At 43.2% G+C, this 15,117-nt stretch overlaps 1 protein-coding gene across 1 annotated transcript in view; it reads right to left on the reverse strand.

Moving 5' to 3' along the window:
• Nucleotides 1-438: 438 nt before the first annotated feature.
• The window catches only part of VAMP8 (vesicle associated membrane protein 8), a 53,953-nt gene continuing 39,274 nt past the window's right edge, over nucleotides 439-15,117 (reverse strand). The window contains exons 2-3 of the mRNA XM_081334118.1: nucleotides 4,445-4,603; nucleotides 439-1,461 (exon numbers count right to left, since the gene is read on the reverse strand). Coding sequence (XP_081190244.1) covers nucleotides 1,318-1,461; nucleotides 4,445-4,603 — 303 coding nt within the window. The 3' untranslated portion in view covers nucleotides 439-1,317. The remainder of the gene's footprint in view (nucleotides 1,462-4,444; nucleotides 4,604-15,117) is intronic.

The following is a 15,117-nucleotide window of genomic DNA, read 5'->3' on the forward strand; positions in this document are numbered from 1 at the left end:
GATCGAGCACCAGGAAAGTTGCTCTCCTCAAACTTGGTGTCATCCACAAATGCCTCCAATGCAGCTTCCATGCTGCACCTCCACCAGAAGACTGAGCACTATGGATCGCAGGCAGCAACATGCTTCCAAAATATGCTCCTTCAATACTTTTTAAGTTTTCACAATTAAAGAACAAGGATACACTGTCTCAATTTAGCAGGATTGTGGCATGTGATAGTCTAAGAGAAAGGTGTTTATAATTGCTATTACCTTCAGATAATTGCTAACCTACTTTGCAAGTGGATTACTAAGGTGGAAAATTCTGAGGCACCATCTAGATGCTAAGTATTCTTAGATACTTTCAATAATAGGTGGCCTGTGGCAAAATATTTACAATAGTGTGTGTGAAATGCAGCTGAACCCAATGAGTCACCAAGGCAGGTTTCTTCTAAACATATCTGTGTAGTAGCCAGTGATTTATAAATACTTTTATTGCAGTTAGTAAATCAAATGCAAAAGTGAATAAACATTTCCTAGAAATTTCTCAAAGATCAGAGGCGCTGGATTGGAAAGGCCGTAGCGGAAAGAAAACTACATGCCAATTAAAGGGAATGAAGCTGATCAGAGGAGCCACCTCTCAGGGGTCCCAATTGGAGGAGTCAGGACCTCAGAACTGGCATCTCGAGGAGCTAACTTTCCCGAGAGAGAGAAATAAAAATTTAGAGAACCTGAACTGGGCACCCTTCATTTAAACAGTATTTCAAAAAACATCTCTCCTTTATATTGCCAGGTGAGTTTCAGTAAATCACTTCTTCTCCATCCAGGATGATGTAAGGCACACAAATCAAGGAGATCTGAGGATGAGGCTTCATGGAAGGGAAGGAATACCCAGAGTGGCACATAAGGTTGGGATCGTTCCCCAGCATCTCCACTGCCCATTCCAGATGTTTGGTCAAGGTGTAGAACGGGCAAGGAGGTCGAGCTCTGCTCCAAGCAAGCAGCTGAGGCACTGGCAGAATCAGAATTTTAGCGTGCTCTGCTGGGTGGGGATCATCTAGCAGAAACAGTCTCTGCTTCATCTTGCTACATTCACACGTACAGCTGAGCGACCCTGCGTAGACCCAAGACAGGGTGCAACTCCTGGAGCTGGGATGCTTTTGGTCCTGACATGGGAGGGAGATTGGGGAGAGTGGCAGATCCTGCAGGGAGGCAACCTGGGCCTCTTGATCTGGCAAAGGATCTTACGAATTTCAGCTGTTAGGGGAGGGGATGATGGGGGCAAAATTTAAAAAAATGTGGGAATGATGACTGGGAAACGTCCAGTGGTAGGAAAGAAACTTAAGACGGAATGACGCCGGTGGCAAGCAGGATGATGAGAATAAGGATGATGAGAGCAATGATACAGATTATGGCAATCATCTTGATATTCTTCCACCAGTACTTCCGGGCCACCTTTTGTGAGGTTGTCTTGAAGTGTTCTGACTGTGTAGAAAAAGATACACATAACTTACAAAGAGTGAAGAGAAGCTTCCCTCCCTGAACCCGGGGGTGGGGGGTGGGGGGGAGGCTTCAGTTGCAAATATATTGCCTACTCTGACTGACCAAAACTTTTTCTTAATAGCAATTTTATTAAAATTACAACTATCAGAGTAAAAAAAATACAAACTAAAAAAAATATAAAACTAGAAGGTGCAGAGAAAAAAGAATACCAAAGCAAGTGCTCCTTTACATTCTTGGTGAGCACGCAGGGTGACTTCAACATGCACATCAGGCTGCTGTAAGAAGTTGTTACCATCTTTAAAAAGAAAATTTTATTATCTCAGAAGCAAAACAGGGTCTGTGTTCGTGCAACACAATCAACTATGTCAATTAAAGATCTACTGCCTGCATTTATGCAAGATACTAATCTTGATTACCTCTGTCTTAGTATATTGTGCAGATATGGCTTTTTCAATATAATATGTGGACCCACAAAATGATTCAATTAAATAAAGAAGCTTAAATATAGCGGGCAAATATAGTGAGTTTGTTAGGCTAAAGCTGGATGGAGTTCCCATTTGAACAAACAGATATGATACCGTATTTTCCGGCGTATAAGACGACTTTTTAACCCATGAAAATCACCTCAAAAGTTGGGGGGTCGTCTTATACGCCCAGTCGTCTTATACACCGGAAAAAAATCAGCTATCGGGCGGGAGCCGGCAGGACTGCCCTGCGCACGCGCGCGCTCCCCAGCTGTTAAGGAGCACTTAACAGTGCGCGCGTGTGCAGGACTGTCCTGCCGGCTCCCGCTCGACGCTCTTCCCTCTTCAGGCAGCATCCCCGAGGACTCCTTAGGAGCCGGGGAGCGAGCGAGCGGGAGAGCCAGCCAGCGAGGAGCGCTCAGGCAGGCGGGCGAGCAGCACCTGCTTTCGCACCGTGCCGGAATTTCTCCCGCGCTCGCGCGACGGCCTCCCAGATACCCCTCGCGCAAGCTCCGGATGCTGCCGCGCGCCGAAAGGGAAATAGCGTGAAATAGCGCAGCTTCGTCTCTTTCGCGCTGTCTTGCGAGCGGGAGAGCCAGCCAGCGAGCGAGCGCGCAGGCAGGCGGGCGAGCAGCACCTGCTTTCGCGCCGTGCCAGAATTTCTCCCGCGCTCGCGCGCCGGCCTCCCAGATGCCCCTCGCGCAAGCTCCGGATGCGCGCCGCCCGCCGAAAGGGAAATAGCGCGAAATAGCGCGGGTTCGTCTCTTTCGTGCTGTCTTGCGGGCGCCGCCACCGCCGCCCCTCAACGTGCGTCCCCCCCTCCGCAAGAGGGTGTCATTTGTCGTGGGGAAAAAAATTGGAAGGGGAGAAAGCGCCGGACGTACGTGTGGGCTATAGGTAACCCAACCCTAGACCGTGGCAGCAGACGGCGTTGGGATAGGGGAGGCGAGGCCTCTTCTTCCTTCCCTCTGAAGAGGCAGCCCCGGCAGTTCTTCTTCCACCGGGCTTACTCCGTTTGCTGAATCTTTGTAGTTACTTAAGTAAGTGCTAGGCATTTTTAATAGGTCGCATCCTTTCTTTTCTCCACGTATTGGCACCTCGCCTTTCTACGCTCTTACCTCTCTGGCGCTGTGTTTGAATACACCTACATGCTGCACTTTAACTTTAACAAGCCAAGATGACGTCAAAATGATTGTACCACTGATACGACAAAATCATTGTACCATTGATATGAGGGTTTGGTCATTAGCATTCCTCCACATGCCTCCCTTTCCCCGACCCGTGAATCCTTTGCAAACACACATGATAACCATCAAAATCCCTTTTCAGGGCAAACCATATTATGAATTCTCTTTTTCCCCCCCCAGCATTTTCTTACATGAGAGATTATAAATTAGTCCTAAGGAGTGCTCGTTAACAGCTGGGGAGCGCGCACGTGCGCAGGACTGCCCTGCTGGCTCCCGCCAGACGCTCTTCCCTCTTGATGCAGCATCGCTCCCCGGCTCCTAAGGAGTCCTCGGGGATGCTGCCTCAAGAGGGAAGAGCGTCGGTCGGGAGCTGGCAGGACAGTCCTGCACACGCGCGCACTCCCCAGCTGCTAAGGAGTGCTCCTTAACAGCTGGGGAGCGCGCGCGTGCGCAGGACTGCCCTGCCGGCTCCCGCCAGACGCCAGCCTGCCCTGCTTCCTCCACAGTGAGAGGGGAGGGCGTGCCTTCCCGGGCTCGCTGGTTTTCCGGCATATAAGACGAAAAATCTTGAAAATCATCTCAAAAGTTGGGGGGTCGTCTTATACACCCAGTCATCTTATACGCCGGAAAATACGGTAGCTGTTTTCCAGTACTTGAGGGGCTGCCACAGAGATGAGGCAGTCAACTGATTCTCTGCATATTGAACAAAGATGTTTGGTTTCAGCTCATTAACTAATTTTGATTTCTCCACAGAGCTAATCTGAGCTGCAGGGAGAACCCACCCTTCTCCCTCTAGGTTATTTTTATTGCCAAACTTCTATCACAAACCCCACATGGCTTATGCCAGAGGCACTTTAGCCCCAAATAAGACAAGGGGCTCTTCTGGCTCGTCAGGGCTTTACCAGTTCCAGGCTGATCACGGATGCCTCTCCTATCCATATGGCTTCTCCTCCCCTCAAGCCAGATGAGCTAATGCAGCCCAAACAGCACAGCAAAGCCTAGGAATGCTGGCTTGCCTTTGACTTGGTTTAAGTAACTTCCTTCCTCCCTCATCTGGCTTGTCTTAACACTCTCATTCCCTATTGATACATGATACTTTGTGAGTCAACAATTGTATAAAAAGCAAAACAGACAAGGTTATGTTACATAATCAACATTTTGCTCTTTATGGAAATGTCTTTAGTTCTTTTCTCACTCCTGGCTGCTGGACCTATACTCGGGAAGACGTTTAATGGTTCCCTCTCACTCTTGTCCTGGACCTCGAAGTGAAACCTGGGTGCATGTTTATTCCTATCACACAACAAGAAAGCCCACCGTTGCTTCCAGGTCTTCCGTCTTGTTGCGCAGATGGTCAAGGTTCTCACCCCTTGCTAGAATCCGCTCCACATTCTGTGTCATGATGTTCTTGACACCCTCAACTTCATTCTGGAGGTTCTTTACCCGGTCATTGGCCATCCCTGGGCCATTGCCTCCCTCCTGGTGAGAAAAAGAACAAGATTTTGGCAGGCAGAAGGAAGGGAAAGATCCTATCTACTCCGTTCCTTTCTCCTTCCCATGCTATCTCTATATTGGAATGCCATAACCGAGATGGCCTTTTATCAAAGTTTCAGGCAAAGAGAGAAAGGTACCTATTCTGGATCGAAAGCTCGTTATGCTAGTGATTTAATTCCTTGTTAAGACACTTGCACTGGTCTGTTTAAGTGAATTTAGTCATAATTTAACGGCTCTTTCCAGACAGTGAACTCGTAAAGCACCTGGTTCATCTGAAATACCTTTATTTTGCATGTAGAAGAAGGTTACAGCAGAGAAGGCATGGTCAGGTGAAGTCTGGAAGGTACTTTAAGGTCAAAAGAGAGTAACAGGATTACTGTCCGCATGGCTTGTGTTCAGATGTTACAATGGAGGATGGAACACAAGGGAACAAGGAGAAGGAGGAAGTCCAACTCAGAAGGGGTGGATCCTAGTACAGCATCATGAGCAGGATAGGAAATACATCACAAAGGGGAAAGGTGCTGGTAGACCCAATTAGCATACTATAATTTCCCAAAACAGCCACGTGGTGGCAGCACACTCCCCGTCTGGTATTTCATAATACCATCATATAAATCCCATAACGGTAGTTATGCAAATGCAAATACACATTTGTGGTTTGTTGTTGTCATAAAACACCTAAGAAATCTAAGTAATAAACCTGAGGTATAGACATAAAACTCTGAGAGATATAAAAATTAAACATGTATACATATAAACGTAAACCTGAGAGATATATAAAAATAAACATGCATACATATTGCAACAATAAAATCTGCCATTTCAGGCTGAGGTTTTGCTTGTTGTGTTCAAGACCTGAAAGATATAAAAGAACATGCATATATATTGCAATAATAACAATTGCCTTGGATCAGGTTGAAGGCACTTTTCTTCTTGAAGGCAGGATTCAACAAGGAAAACGAGTTCAGTCTTCAAGAGGTAAAAGCAGAACGAATTCTGTAATGGGTCTGATGAAGGTTTTTGGTGCCCTTCGATTCTTGAGGTAGTTGGTCCTTAAACAGAACAAGGTCTCTAACTTGAAGATAGGGTAAATGTGAAACGTTGATGACTGGAGCGTGACTTTGTTGCTCCCTGCCATAATTTGAAGCAGGGTGGATACAGGTGGTTGCTGTGGATTGCCTGGAAGTGGATCAGGATGCGTAGCTGTATCGTGTTTGTCGCTATTGCATCCTGTGCACTTGACAAAGGCTTTACAATTTTTAGCAAAATGGCCATATGAAGCACAGCACCTATAGCATATTCATCCCCACCACCTGAATCACTCCATTTAGGAGGAGATGGTACAGGATGTGAGACGTCCGTCTTTCTTGTAGACGCAGCTCCACGTGAGTCTCTGTGTTGAGCTGCTGTGTTACCATACCTTTTTTTTATTGAAAAGTTTTAACATACAGTTTATCTTTAACAGTCCCCCCTCCCCCTCCCCCCTCCCTCCCTCCCTACCCCTCCCCCCCTCCCCACCCCCGACTTCCCAGAGCTAGATACAAGGTATAGAAAAAAAACAATCATAAACAACCATATGCTAACAACCATAAACTCTAAAATCCATCACTCTCTAGCTTATACAGGATAATACAAACCTTAATGATATTAAATATATATAGAAAAGAAAAAAGAAAAAAAAGGAAATAAAGAAAGAAAAAGCGAAGGAAGACTTATTCAAATGCTACATGAAACTTCTTAACCCTATATTTGTTCTGGATGTACTCAACCCATTTTCTCCATTTCATAATATAACGTTCTTGCGAGTGATCTTTCAAGTAAGCCGAAATCTTTGCCATCTCTGCCAGGTCGGAAACCTTTAAAGTCCATTCTTCTATAGTCGGCAATTCCTCTTTCTTCCAATACTGACCTATTAAAAGTCTTGCTGCCGTGATTAAATTCAACATCAGCTTAGTGTCCACAACCGTAGCCTCTGTAATTATTCCCAACAAGAAGAGTTGCGGACAAAACTTTATCCTTTGCTTGAAAATCTTCTGCATATGCCACCAAATTTTTATCCAGAAGGCCTTAACCTTTTTACAAGTCCACCATACATGAAAATATGTTGCATCTTCATCACCACACCTCCAACATTTTGGTTGATAATTCGGATACATGCTTGCAAGCTTTTTAGGATCTAAATGCCATCTATAGAACATTTTATAAAAGTTCTCTCTTAGATTTTGAGCTTGTGTAAATTTTACATTCCTCACCCAGATCTTTTCCCACGTATCCATTGTAATAACTTCTTGGATATTTTGGGCCCATTTTATCATGCAGTCTTTAACAAGTTCTGTTTCTGAGTCAATTTCTATCAATGCGAGATATATCCGTTTAATATGTGCTGGACCCTGATTTCTGATTTGCTTTATCAGATTTTCATCAGTCATTGTAAAACCATTTTTCTGATCTTCTTTCCACCTGGCCCGTAGCTGAGTATATTGAAACCAATTCTGAACAATCTTCTCATCTCGCAAGAAACTATATGGTTTCAAACACCAGACATTTCTTTCCAAGTTTAGAATCTCCTTGTACGTAGTCACATCATGTTTGAAACCAGCATGTATATTTTCTATTGCGTGTTTTGGAATTGCCCACAATGGTATCTTGCAGTCTAGCTTATGTCTGTACTTCTTCCAAACTCTCAGCAATGCCTGTCTTAAAATATGCACTCTAAACACATTATCTACCTTCTTATCATACAACAAATATGCATGCCAACCAAACAACAAGTCGTGGCCCTCAAGATTTAATAATCTGTCTTGTGTCAAATTAATCCAATCACTTATACCTACTAACGCAGCAGCTTCATAATATAATTTAAGATTAGGCATTTTAAGACCACCTCTTTCACGAGTATCCTGCATAATCTTAAGTTTGACTCGTGGTCTTTTCCCTGCCCAAACAAATTTATTGATACCTCTCTGCCATTCCTCCAAGTTAGAATCTTTCTTAAGAATCGGTATCATTTGAAATAAAAACAAAAATTTAGGCAGGACATTCATTTTCACTGCTGCAATTCTTCCCAGTAAAGACAATTGCAATTTTTCCCAACTCTCCATTTCTTTTTGAATTTTTCCCCATAATTTTTCATAATTATTTTTATATAATTTTGTATTCGAGGGCGACAAAAGCACCCCCAAATATTTGACCCTTTTGACAATCTCAAATCCAGTTAACCCTTCTAGAAGGGCCTTTTGCGATGCTGTCATGTTTTTGGCCAAGATTTTAGTTTTTTGTACATTAACTTTAAATCCAGAAACCTTCCCATATTGCATTATTATCTCCATCAGGTCCACAACAGAGCTCTCCGGCTGGGTCACTGTAACAACCAGATCATCTGCAAACGCTCTCAATCTATAATCCTGATCTCTAATCCGTATACCCTTAATTCTTTCCGAATTTCGTATTTTTACCAATAATATCTCCAATGTTAACACAAATAATAAAGGCGATAGCGGGCACCCTTGCCTTGTACCCTTCTCAATACTACATACTTCTGACAAACTATTGTTAACTATTATTCGAGCTGTTTGTTTTTGATATAATGCCCTAATTGGTTGCAAAAATTTATCCCCAAAGTTCATTTTATCTAAAACTTTCATCAAAAATTGCCAATTCAATTGATCAAAAGCTTTTTCAGCATCTAAGAAAATTAGCGCCGCAGGGATCTGGTTGTTCCTTTCCAAAAATTCCAACACATCAACTATATGCCTCACGTTATTTTTCATTTGCCTACCACTAATAAACCCAGTTTGATCCCCATGAATCACCCGTTGCAGAACCCTCATCAGTCTATTAGCCAGCACCTTAGCAAATATCTTGTAGTCTGTATTTAATAGTGATATCGGTCTATAATTTTTTACTTGAGTAGCATCTTGGTCTTCCTTCGGGATCAGAGAGATGAAAGCAGTTCTCCAAGATGGAGGCACCTTCCCCCCTCTCTGGATTGTCTGGAACAATTGCTTTAACGGTTTAACCACCTCTAATTGTAAATTTTTGTAGTAAGCCGCAGTCAAACCATCTGTACCTGGCGCTTTGTCGACCTTCAACTCCTTAATTGCTGTAAATATTTCTTCTTCTGTAATCAATTGATTAATCTCCTCTTTTTGTACTTGCGTAAGAACCGGGATGCTAGCATTCTCCAAATACTCATCAATATCTTTTTCATTAATCTTCTCCTTAGCATATAATTTAGAATAAAAATCCACAAAGGCTTCCTTAATAAAATCCTGTTGAAACACTACCTTCCCCTTATGTTCAATTTTGTCTATGTTAGAAGCCCTCTGCTTTTTCCTTAGTCTATAAGCCAGCCATCTACCTGGCTTATTAGCATTGCAAAAAGTATTATGCCTGGCAAACCTCAAGTTAGTTGCCACTTGATCAGCCATTAATTTATCAAATTGTCCTCTTAATAGCTTGATAGCCTCCTTAGTCTTCACATCCAATGGATTCAAAATCAAGGCCTTCTCTTTTTCCTTAATTTCATTCTCCAATTCTTTCCTTCTAGCTTCCAAAGTACGTCTGTGTTTATTATTCATGTATATCAGCACCCCTCTCATATATGCCTTGCTAGCATCCCAAACCATGTCCATAGACGTATCCTTATTCATATTAATTTCAAAAAAATCCTTCATCCGTTGTTTACATTCTTCCACATTTTTCTGATTTCTAAACAAGTTCTCATTTACGCGCCACGAGCGCCTATCTCTATTGTCCTTATTGATCTCTAACCATACTGGACTATGGTCAGAAATGGCTCTTGCACAGATCTTTACCTTCTTAATCCTAGAAAAAAAGTCATTAGTCAGCAAAATGAAGTCAATCCTAGAAAAAGATTGATGTCTATCAGAAAAAAAAGTATAATCCTTTTCATGCAGGTGTGTGTCACGCCAAATGTCTCGCAATTCCAAATCATCCTTCATTTCAAAAAAAGACTTAGGCAATCTGGCATGGCACGGAATACGCTTAAAAAAACCAGCCTTATCCATCTGTACGTCCAAAACGCCATTCCAATCCCCCATAAAAATAAACGATTTGTAATCCAACTGAGTAAGCTTTGTATGAAGTGAGCTAAAAAAGTCAGCCTGTTGTTGTTGTTGATTAGGAGCATACAGTCCAACTAAAAGCGTTTTTTTACCTTCTAACAACAAATCTATCATTACGTATCTTCCATGCTTATCTGCTTCAATTAAGTCCGCTGTTATAGCACTTTTAACATAAACAACCACTCCATTTTTCTTATTCATTGCAGAGGCAACAAATTGCGTACCCAATCTTGAATTCAGTAAAAACTTTTGGTCCATAGCCCTAATATGCGTTTCTTGCAAACATATAACATCAGTCTTAAATTGTTTTAAGTATTGAAAAACTTTCTTCCTCTTCTGAGGCGAATTTAGTCCATTAACATTCCAAGTTAAGAATTTAGTCGCCATTCTTGTCACCCCGAAGCTTCTGGAGCACCTCTCCAATGGCCCTATCTTCTTTGGGCCGCGCTCCTCCCACTGCCTCGCTGTAAGTACGCTTTGAAAGTTCCATAAACTTCTGCTGGTCTTGTTCTTTTATTTGTTTTGCTCTTTTTAAAGCAGCACGCGTCACCCTTAGCTCTCCAGCATCAGCCAACAAAGTTGTAAATTGATCCCTTCCAGCACCATCCTCCTCTGTCTGACCATCTTCAGCCTCATGAGGTTTTTCTTCACCAGATCCCTTTGCCGCTTCCAAAAGTGATAGTAGGGTTGCTTTTAAAACATTGTTGTAGAAATCACGCGCCTGTGCCACAGTAACCAGGCGGTATCTTTTACCTTCATACATCGCCACCAGCCCAACTGGAATCTCCCATCTGAACCTTATATCACGTTGCTTAAGTTCCTGCACAATAAATGCAAAGTCCTTTCTTCTCCTTAAAATCTTTGGAGGGATTTCCTTTAGGACCAAAACTTCTTGGTCAGCAACCACTACTTTAGTATCGTATGCAGCTTGAATAACTTCATCTCTGATTTCTCTCTTTGTAAAGTAAACCACCACATCTCTAGGTAACTTCCTCTGTCTGGCAATCCATGAGTTAACACGAAAAACTTTATCCATACATCCCTTTATTTCAGATGCTGGCTGACCCAATACTGCTTCCAGGGCTTCAGAAATCAGCTGCTTTAAATCTTCTTTAATATTTTCTTTTAAGCCTCTGATTCTAACAGCATACTGCATCTGGTGAAACTGAACAAGGCTTAACTCTCTGTCCATTTTGTCTCTTAAGTCTTCATTCTCCAATACCTTTACTTCTAGTACAGCATTTTTTTGAGTCAAATCTTCCACTTTTTCTTCCAGACCTTGCACACATTCAGCCACACTTTCCACTGTAGACAAAATGTCTACCCTCATCGCACTAAATTTCTCTTCCATCCTCTCTTCTATTCTCTCCTCCATTTTTGCCAATTTATCACCCAATGTTACTAAAATTACCTGGGCATGTTTTTCAAGGGCATCTTGTAAATCCTTCGATGTCAATGCAGCAGGAGGAAGCAAGGTTTGCAACGATGTCTGTTGCACCGGAGAAGTTCCAGCACTCCGAAGAGTTTTTGAGGGAGGTTTAGCCGCCATCTTTTACTTTACTTTCACTTGTGACGCACTTTCACTTTAAGTTTAAAAAGTCCATTAAGCTCGAGAGTAAAAATAAAGATCCTCTTCACCTTTTCCTCTTGTACCGCTCTGCCTGCTCCTTTTATTCCAGGGTCTTTCCTTTTGGCAGGGGTGGTCATAAACGCCTGGCTCTGCTCCAAGAAATCCGGAGCAGAGACGCTGACCAGCTGGGAGCAACCCAGGCTACGGGGGAGTTCGATCCTTCAGCCGCCCAAGCTTTAAACTCAGGCGGCCCCGGAGAACTCGACCCCTACCTGGGGCCTCATCCCCTCCTCTTCTCCCAAGGAGGGGGCTTCAAATTCACCCGAACAGCTGATCGGCGCTGTTTCGGGTGAAATCTACACAGCTGAGCCGCGGGCAGCCCGAAAAGGCTGTCTCCGGCGCTCCGCCGCCACCGGAAGTCTCCTACCATACCTTGATGATGATGATGCAGTAGGCACACTGGATTGAGGCTTGTTGAAACTGTGATCATTTCTTGTCCAGGTGTGTCTGCCGGTGGACCTTGATGATGATGATGGAGCAGCCACACTGGGTTCAGGGTGGTGGAAGCTGGGATCATTGTTCGTCCAGGCATGATGACTTATAAACCTGCAAAAATATGAGAATAGGGAAAAGGGAAAGAGTAGGTCGAGTTCCTCTCTGGCGGTAAGGTTGAGAGCATCAACAACAGCTTTGAAGATTGTTTTCCAGGATCTGAAGTCTTCTGGACAGTCATCAAACCTTGAGAGGCTATTGGCGGTGAGCTCTCAACGAGTCACGTGTTTGGTGTACTCAGGAAGGTCTGGTCTCTCACTCTTTGATGCCAAAGAAACTTGTGGAACCTCTTGGGTGTGAGAGTTCTCTGGTGAATAAGGATCAGGTACACCAGGATAGAATGATGTTGCAGGAGCATTTAGCTGTGGTGTAATCTCTAAAATTTGTGCTGGTTGTTGATTCAACCGTTGATCATTGCTGGAAGTTACGTTGTCGTTGACAAGAGGTGATGCAATTTGAGGTGTTGGCGCACCTGTTTCTGGGCGTTGAAGAAGTGCAGGCCTCTGCAGGCTTGGGATTTCTGTGCTGTCTGTAGGAAGCACAGTTGATGCACCTGTGCTGTGTTGTTGAAGAGATGTAGGCTCTGTCAGGCGCGAGGCTTCTGTGCTGTTTGGAGGGAGCACAGCTGACACACCTGTGTTGTGTTGATGAAGAGATGTAGGCCCTTGCAGTTCTGGGATCTCTATGATGTTTGTGGGAAGTGCAGAAGATGCACTTGTGCTGCGGTGTTGAAGGAGTGCAGGCCCTTGCGGTTCTGGGGTCTCTGCGATGTTTGTAGGCATTGTGGAAGATGTCTCTGCATCGTTGCAAACATTATACTTTAACACATATTGACTGGTGCGTTCCATCGGATCCTTCACTTCTGTTGGGATGGAGCACTCCACATCGGTGTTTTTCTTTGCTGTTGGTTCGTAGACCTTCAGCTTTGCTAAAGCAGCCGTTGTTCCTTTTTTATTTGCAGAATTTTCATTTGGGCCTCTTCCTCTGCTTGGCGGATTTTTCTCTGGGCTTCTATTTCAGCTTCCTTCCTGGCAAAGGAAGCTTGCGCCTTCTTTTCTTCTACAAGCGCACAGGCCTCTAGTAGCTTGTGATATATCGTTGAAGCCCTGGAGCGAGAGGATCTAGCAGAGCGTACTGTGACTTTAGTTGATGTGGTTCTATGGGATCTGGTCTCCTGCAGGTCTGCAATACGGATTTTTGCCTTATTCTTTGCATCTTGCACTAGGAGATCTCTTTGCATGTTCAGATCCTCAATTTTGGTTAATTCTGCTGAGGAATCATCTACATTAGAGTCATTCAAAAAACCTGTGTATTTTGTAGACAGCCGCTGGTAATGTTCATAAGCTGCAGATAGGCAATCTATAGTCTCTCTTAATACAACAGGATTACCATCAAGACTGAGCAAAATTGTCATGGCGTGTGCGGTTCTGTCCTATAGCTCTGACAGATTACTAGAAAATTCACCCTTAGTTGCCTCATAATTATCTCTGAGTATCTGGGTTAGTTTTATTATACGCTTGGGTCTTAGAACTTCTTGGTGCAAATCAGGGTTGTCTGGTTGAAGTAGCTCTTCTGGATCAATGAGACACTCCACCATGGCTAAGACAGATGCAGAAAATTTCGTAGATATTTTTGACTAAATTCATTGTACTTCGCTCTTTGACCACCAGGGGGCACCTTCTGTGCGGTCAGAGATTTTGGGGAAGTTTGCCTGTTGGCCACTAGGGACACCTTCTGCGTGGTTAGGGACTTCAGGAAAGTTTGCCCTTTGACCACTAGGGGGCACTCTACATGTGCCTGAGGACAGGCCTTTTACTTGCTGAGCAGTCACTGGGATGCTTCTTGACCACTAGAGGTCGCTGTTTGGATGCAAGTCTGTTATTGTCTCTAGCTTGAATTTGGATGCAAAGTGAGGCAAATGTTCCTTCTTATGACCACTAGTCGTGAGCCGGTCTGGAACTCTCAAGGGACTTCCTGTCCGTATTAAGAGGACCAACCGTAGGCTATAAAACTGTGTCTGACGAAGGTTAATTTGCTCTTTGTTCCTGGTTTATAGCTAGAGTACGATAAATCACTTGCTTATCCAAATAAAATGCTTGCATAGCTTGCTATAAGTGTGAATCAGTCTCTCTCTGTATACAAGCTTTCACATGCGTTTCAAATTTGCAGACATTTTAAGCTTTTCAGTTTGGCCACCAGGGATCGCTGCCTGCCTTAGTGTAAATCCAAGCTGACTCCTTTGTCTGGCACATTCCAAAGGGTGGGGGCCCTTTTGACTGAGCAGCAACCAAGAGTTTGGTTACTAGGCAACTAATTGCTTAATGGCTCTCTTATTGTTGTTTCTCAGCAATCTTTATTGCAAAAAAAATTGCTAACTGGCAAACTTTTTTGTTTGAGCAAAATTCTCTGTAAAGATGCTTGTATGGCTAGTCATAAATTTCATTTGTAACAGGCAAAAATTTTGTTTGAGCAAAATTCAACTCTAAAAAACAATGGCTATCAATTAATGCCTCTCTCTCTGTTTAATAACACCCAAGCTTACAAGCTGTTGCATAGCTTGCATTCCGAAGGTGGGTTCTCTTTTTTTTATTGAAAAGTTTTACAGTACATTTTATTTTTAACAAAACAAAACAAAACCCCTCCCAAACCCCTCCCCTCTTCCCAACCCTCCCCAACACCTCCCTCCCTCCCCCTCCCCCTCCCCCTCCCCGACTTCCCAGAGCTAAATACAAGGTATAAAAGTACAAACAATCATAATCTACCATATGCAAACAACAATAAACTATTAAATCTATCACACTTTAACTCCTATAAAATAACTACAAGCAATATAAATATCACATTAATACTTATTCAAATGCTAGGTGAAACTTTTTAGTCCCATATTTATTCTGGATATAATCAATCCATTTTTTCCACTCCACAATATATCTCTGTTGCGAATGGTCTTTCAAGTACGCTGAGATCTTTGCCATTTCCGCCAGGTTGTAAACTTTTAAAGTCCATTCTTCTATAGTCGGCAGTTCTTCCTTCTTCCAATATTGCCCTACTAAAAGTCTTGCTGCCGTAATTAAATTCAACATCAACTTAGTGTCCACGACAGTAGTGTCAGTAATAATACCCAGTAAAAACAATTGCGGACAAAACTTTATCCTTTTCTTAAATATCTTTTGCATATTCCACCAAATTTTAATCCAAAATGCTTTAACCTTTTTACAGGTCCACCATATATGAAAATACGTTGCATCTTCACCACACCTCCAACATTTAGGCTGGCAGTTCGGATA

This window comes from Vipera berus (genome assembly GCF_964194415.1).
Source record: "Vipera berus genome assembly, chromosome: 8".
Classification (NCBI taxonomy): domain Eukaryota; kingdom Metazoa; phylum Chordata; class Lepidosauria; order Squamata; family Viperidae; genus Vipera; species Vipera berus.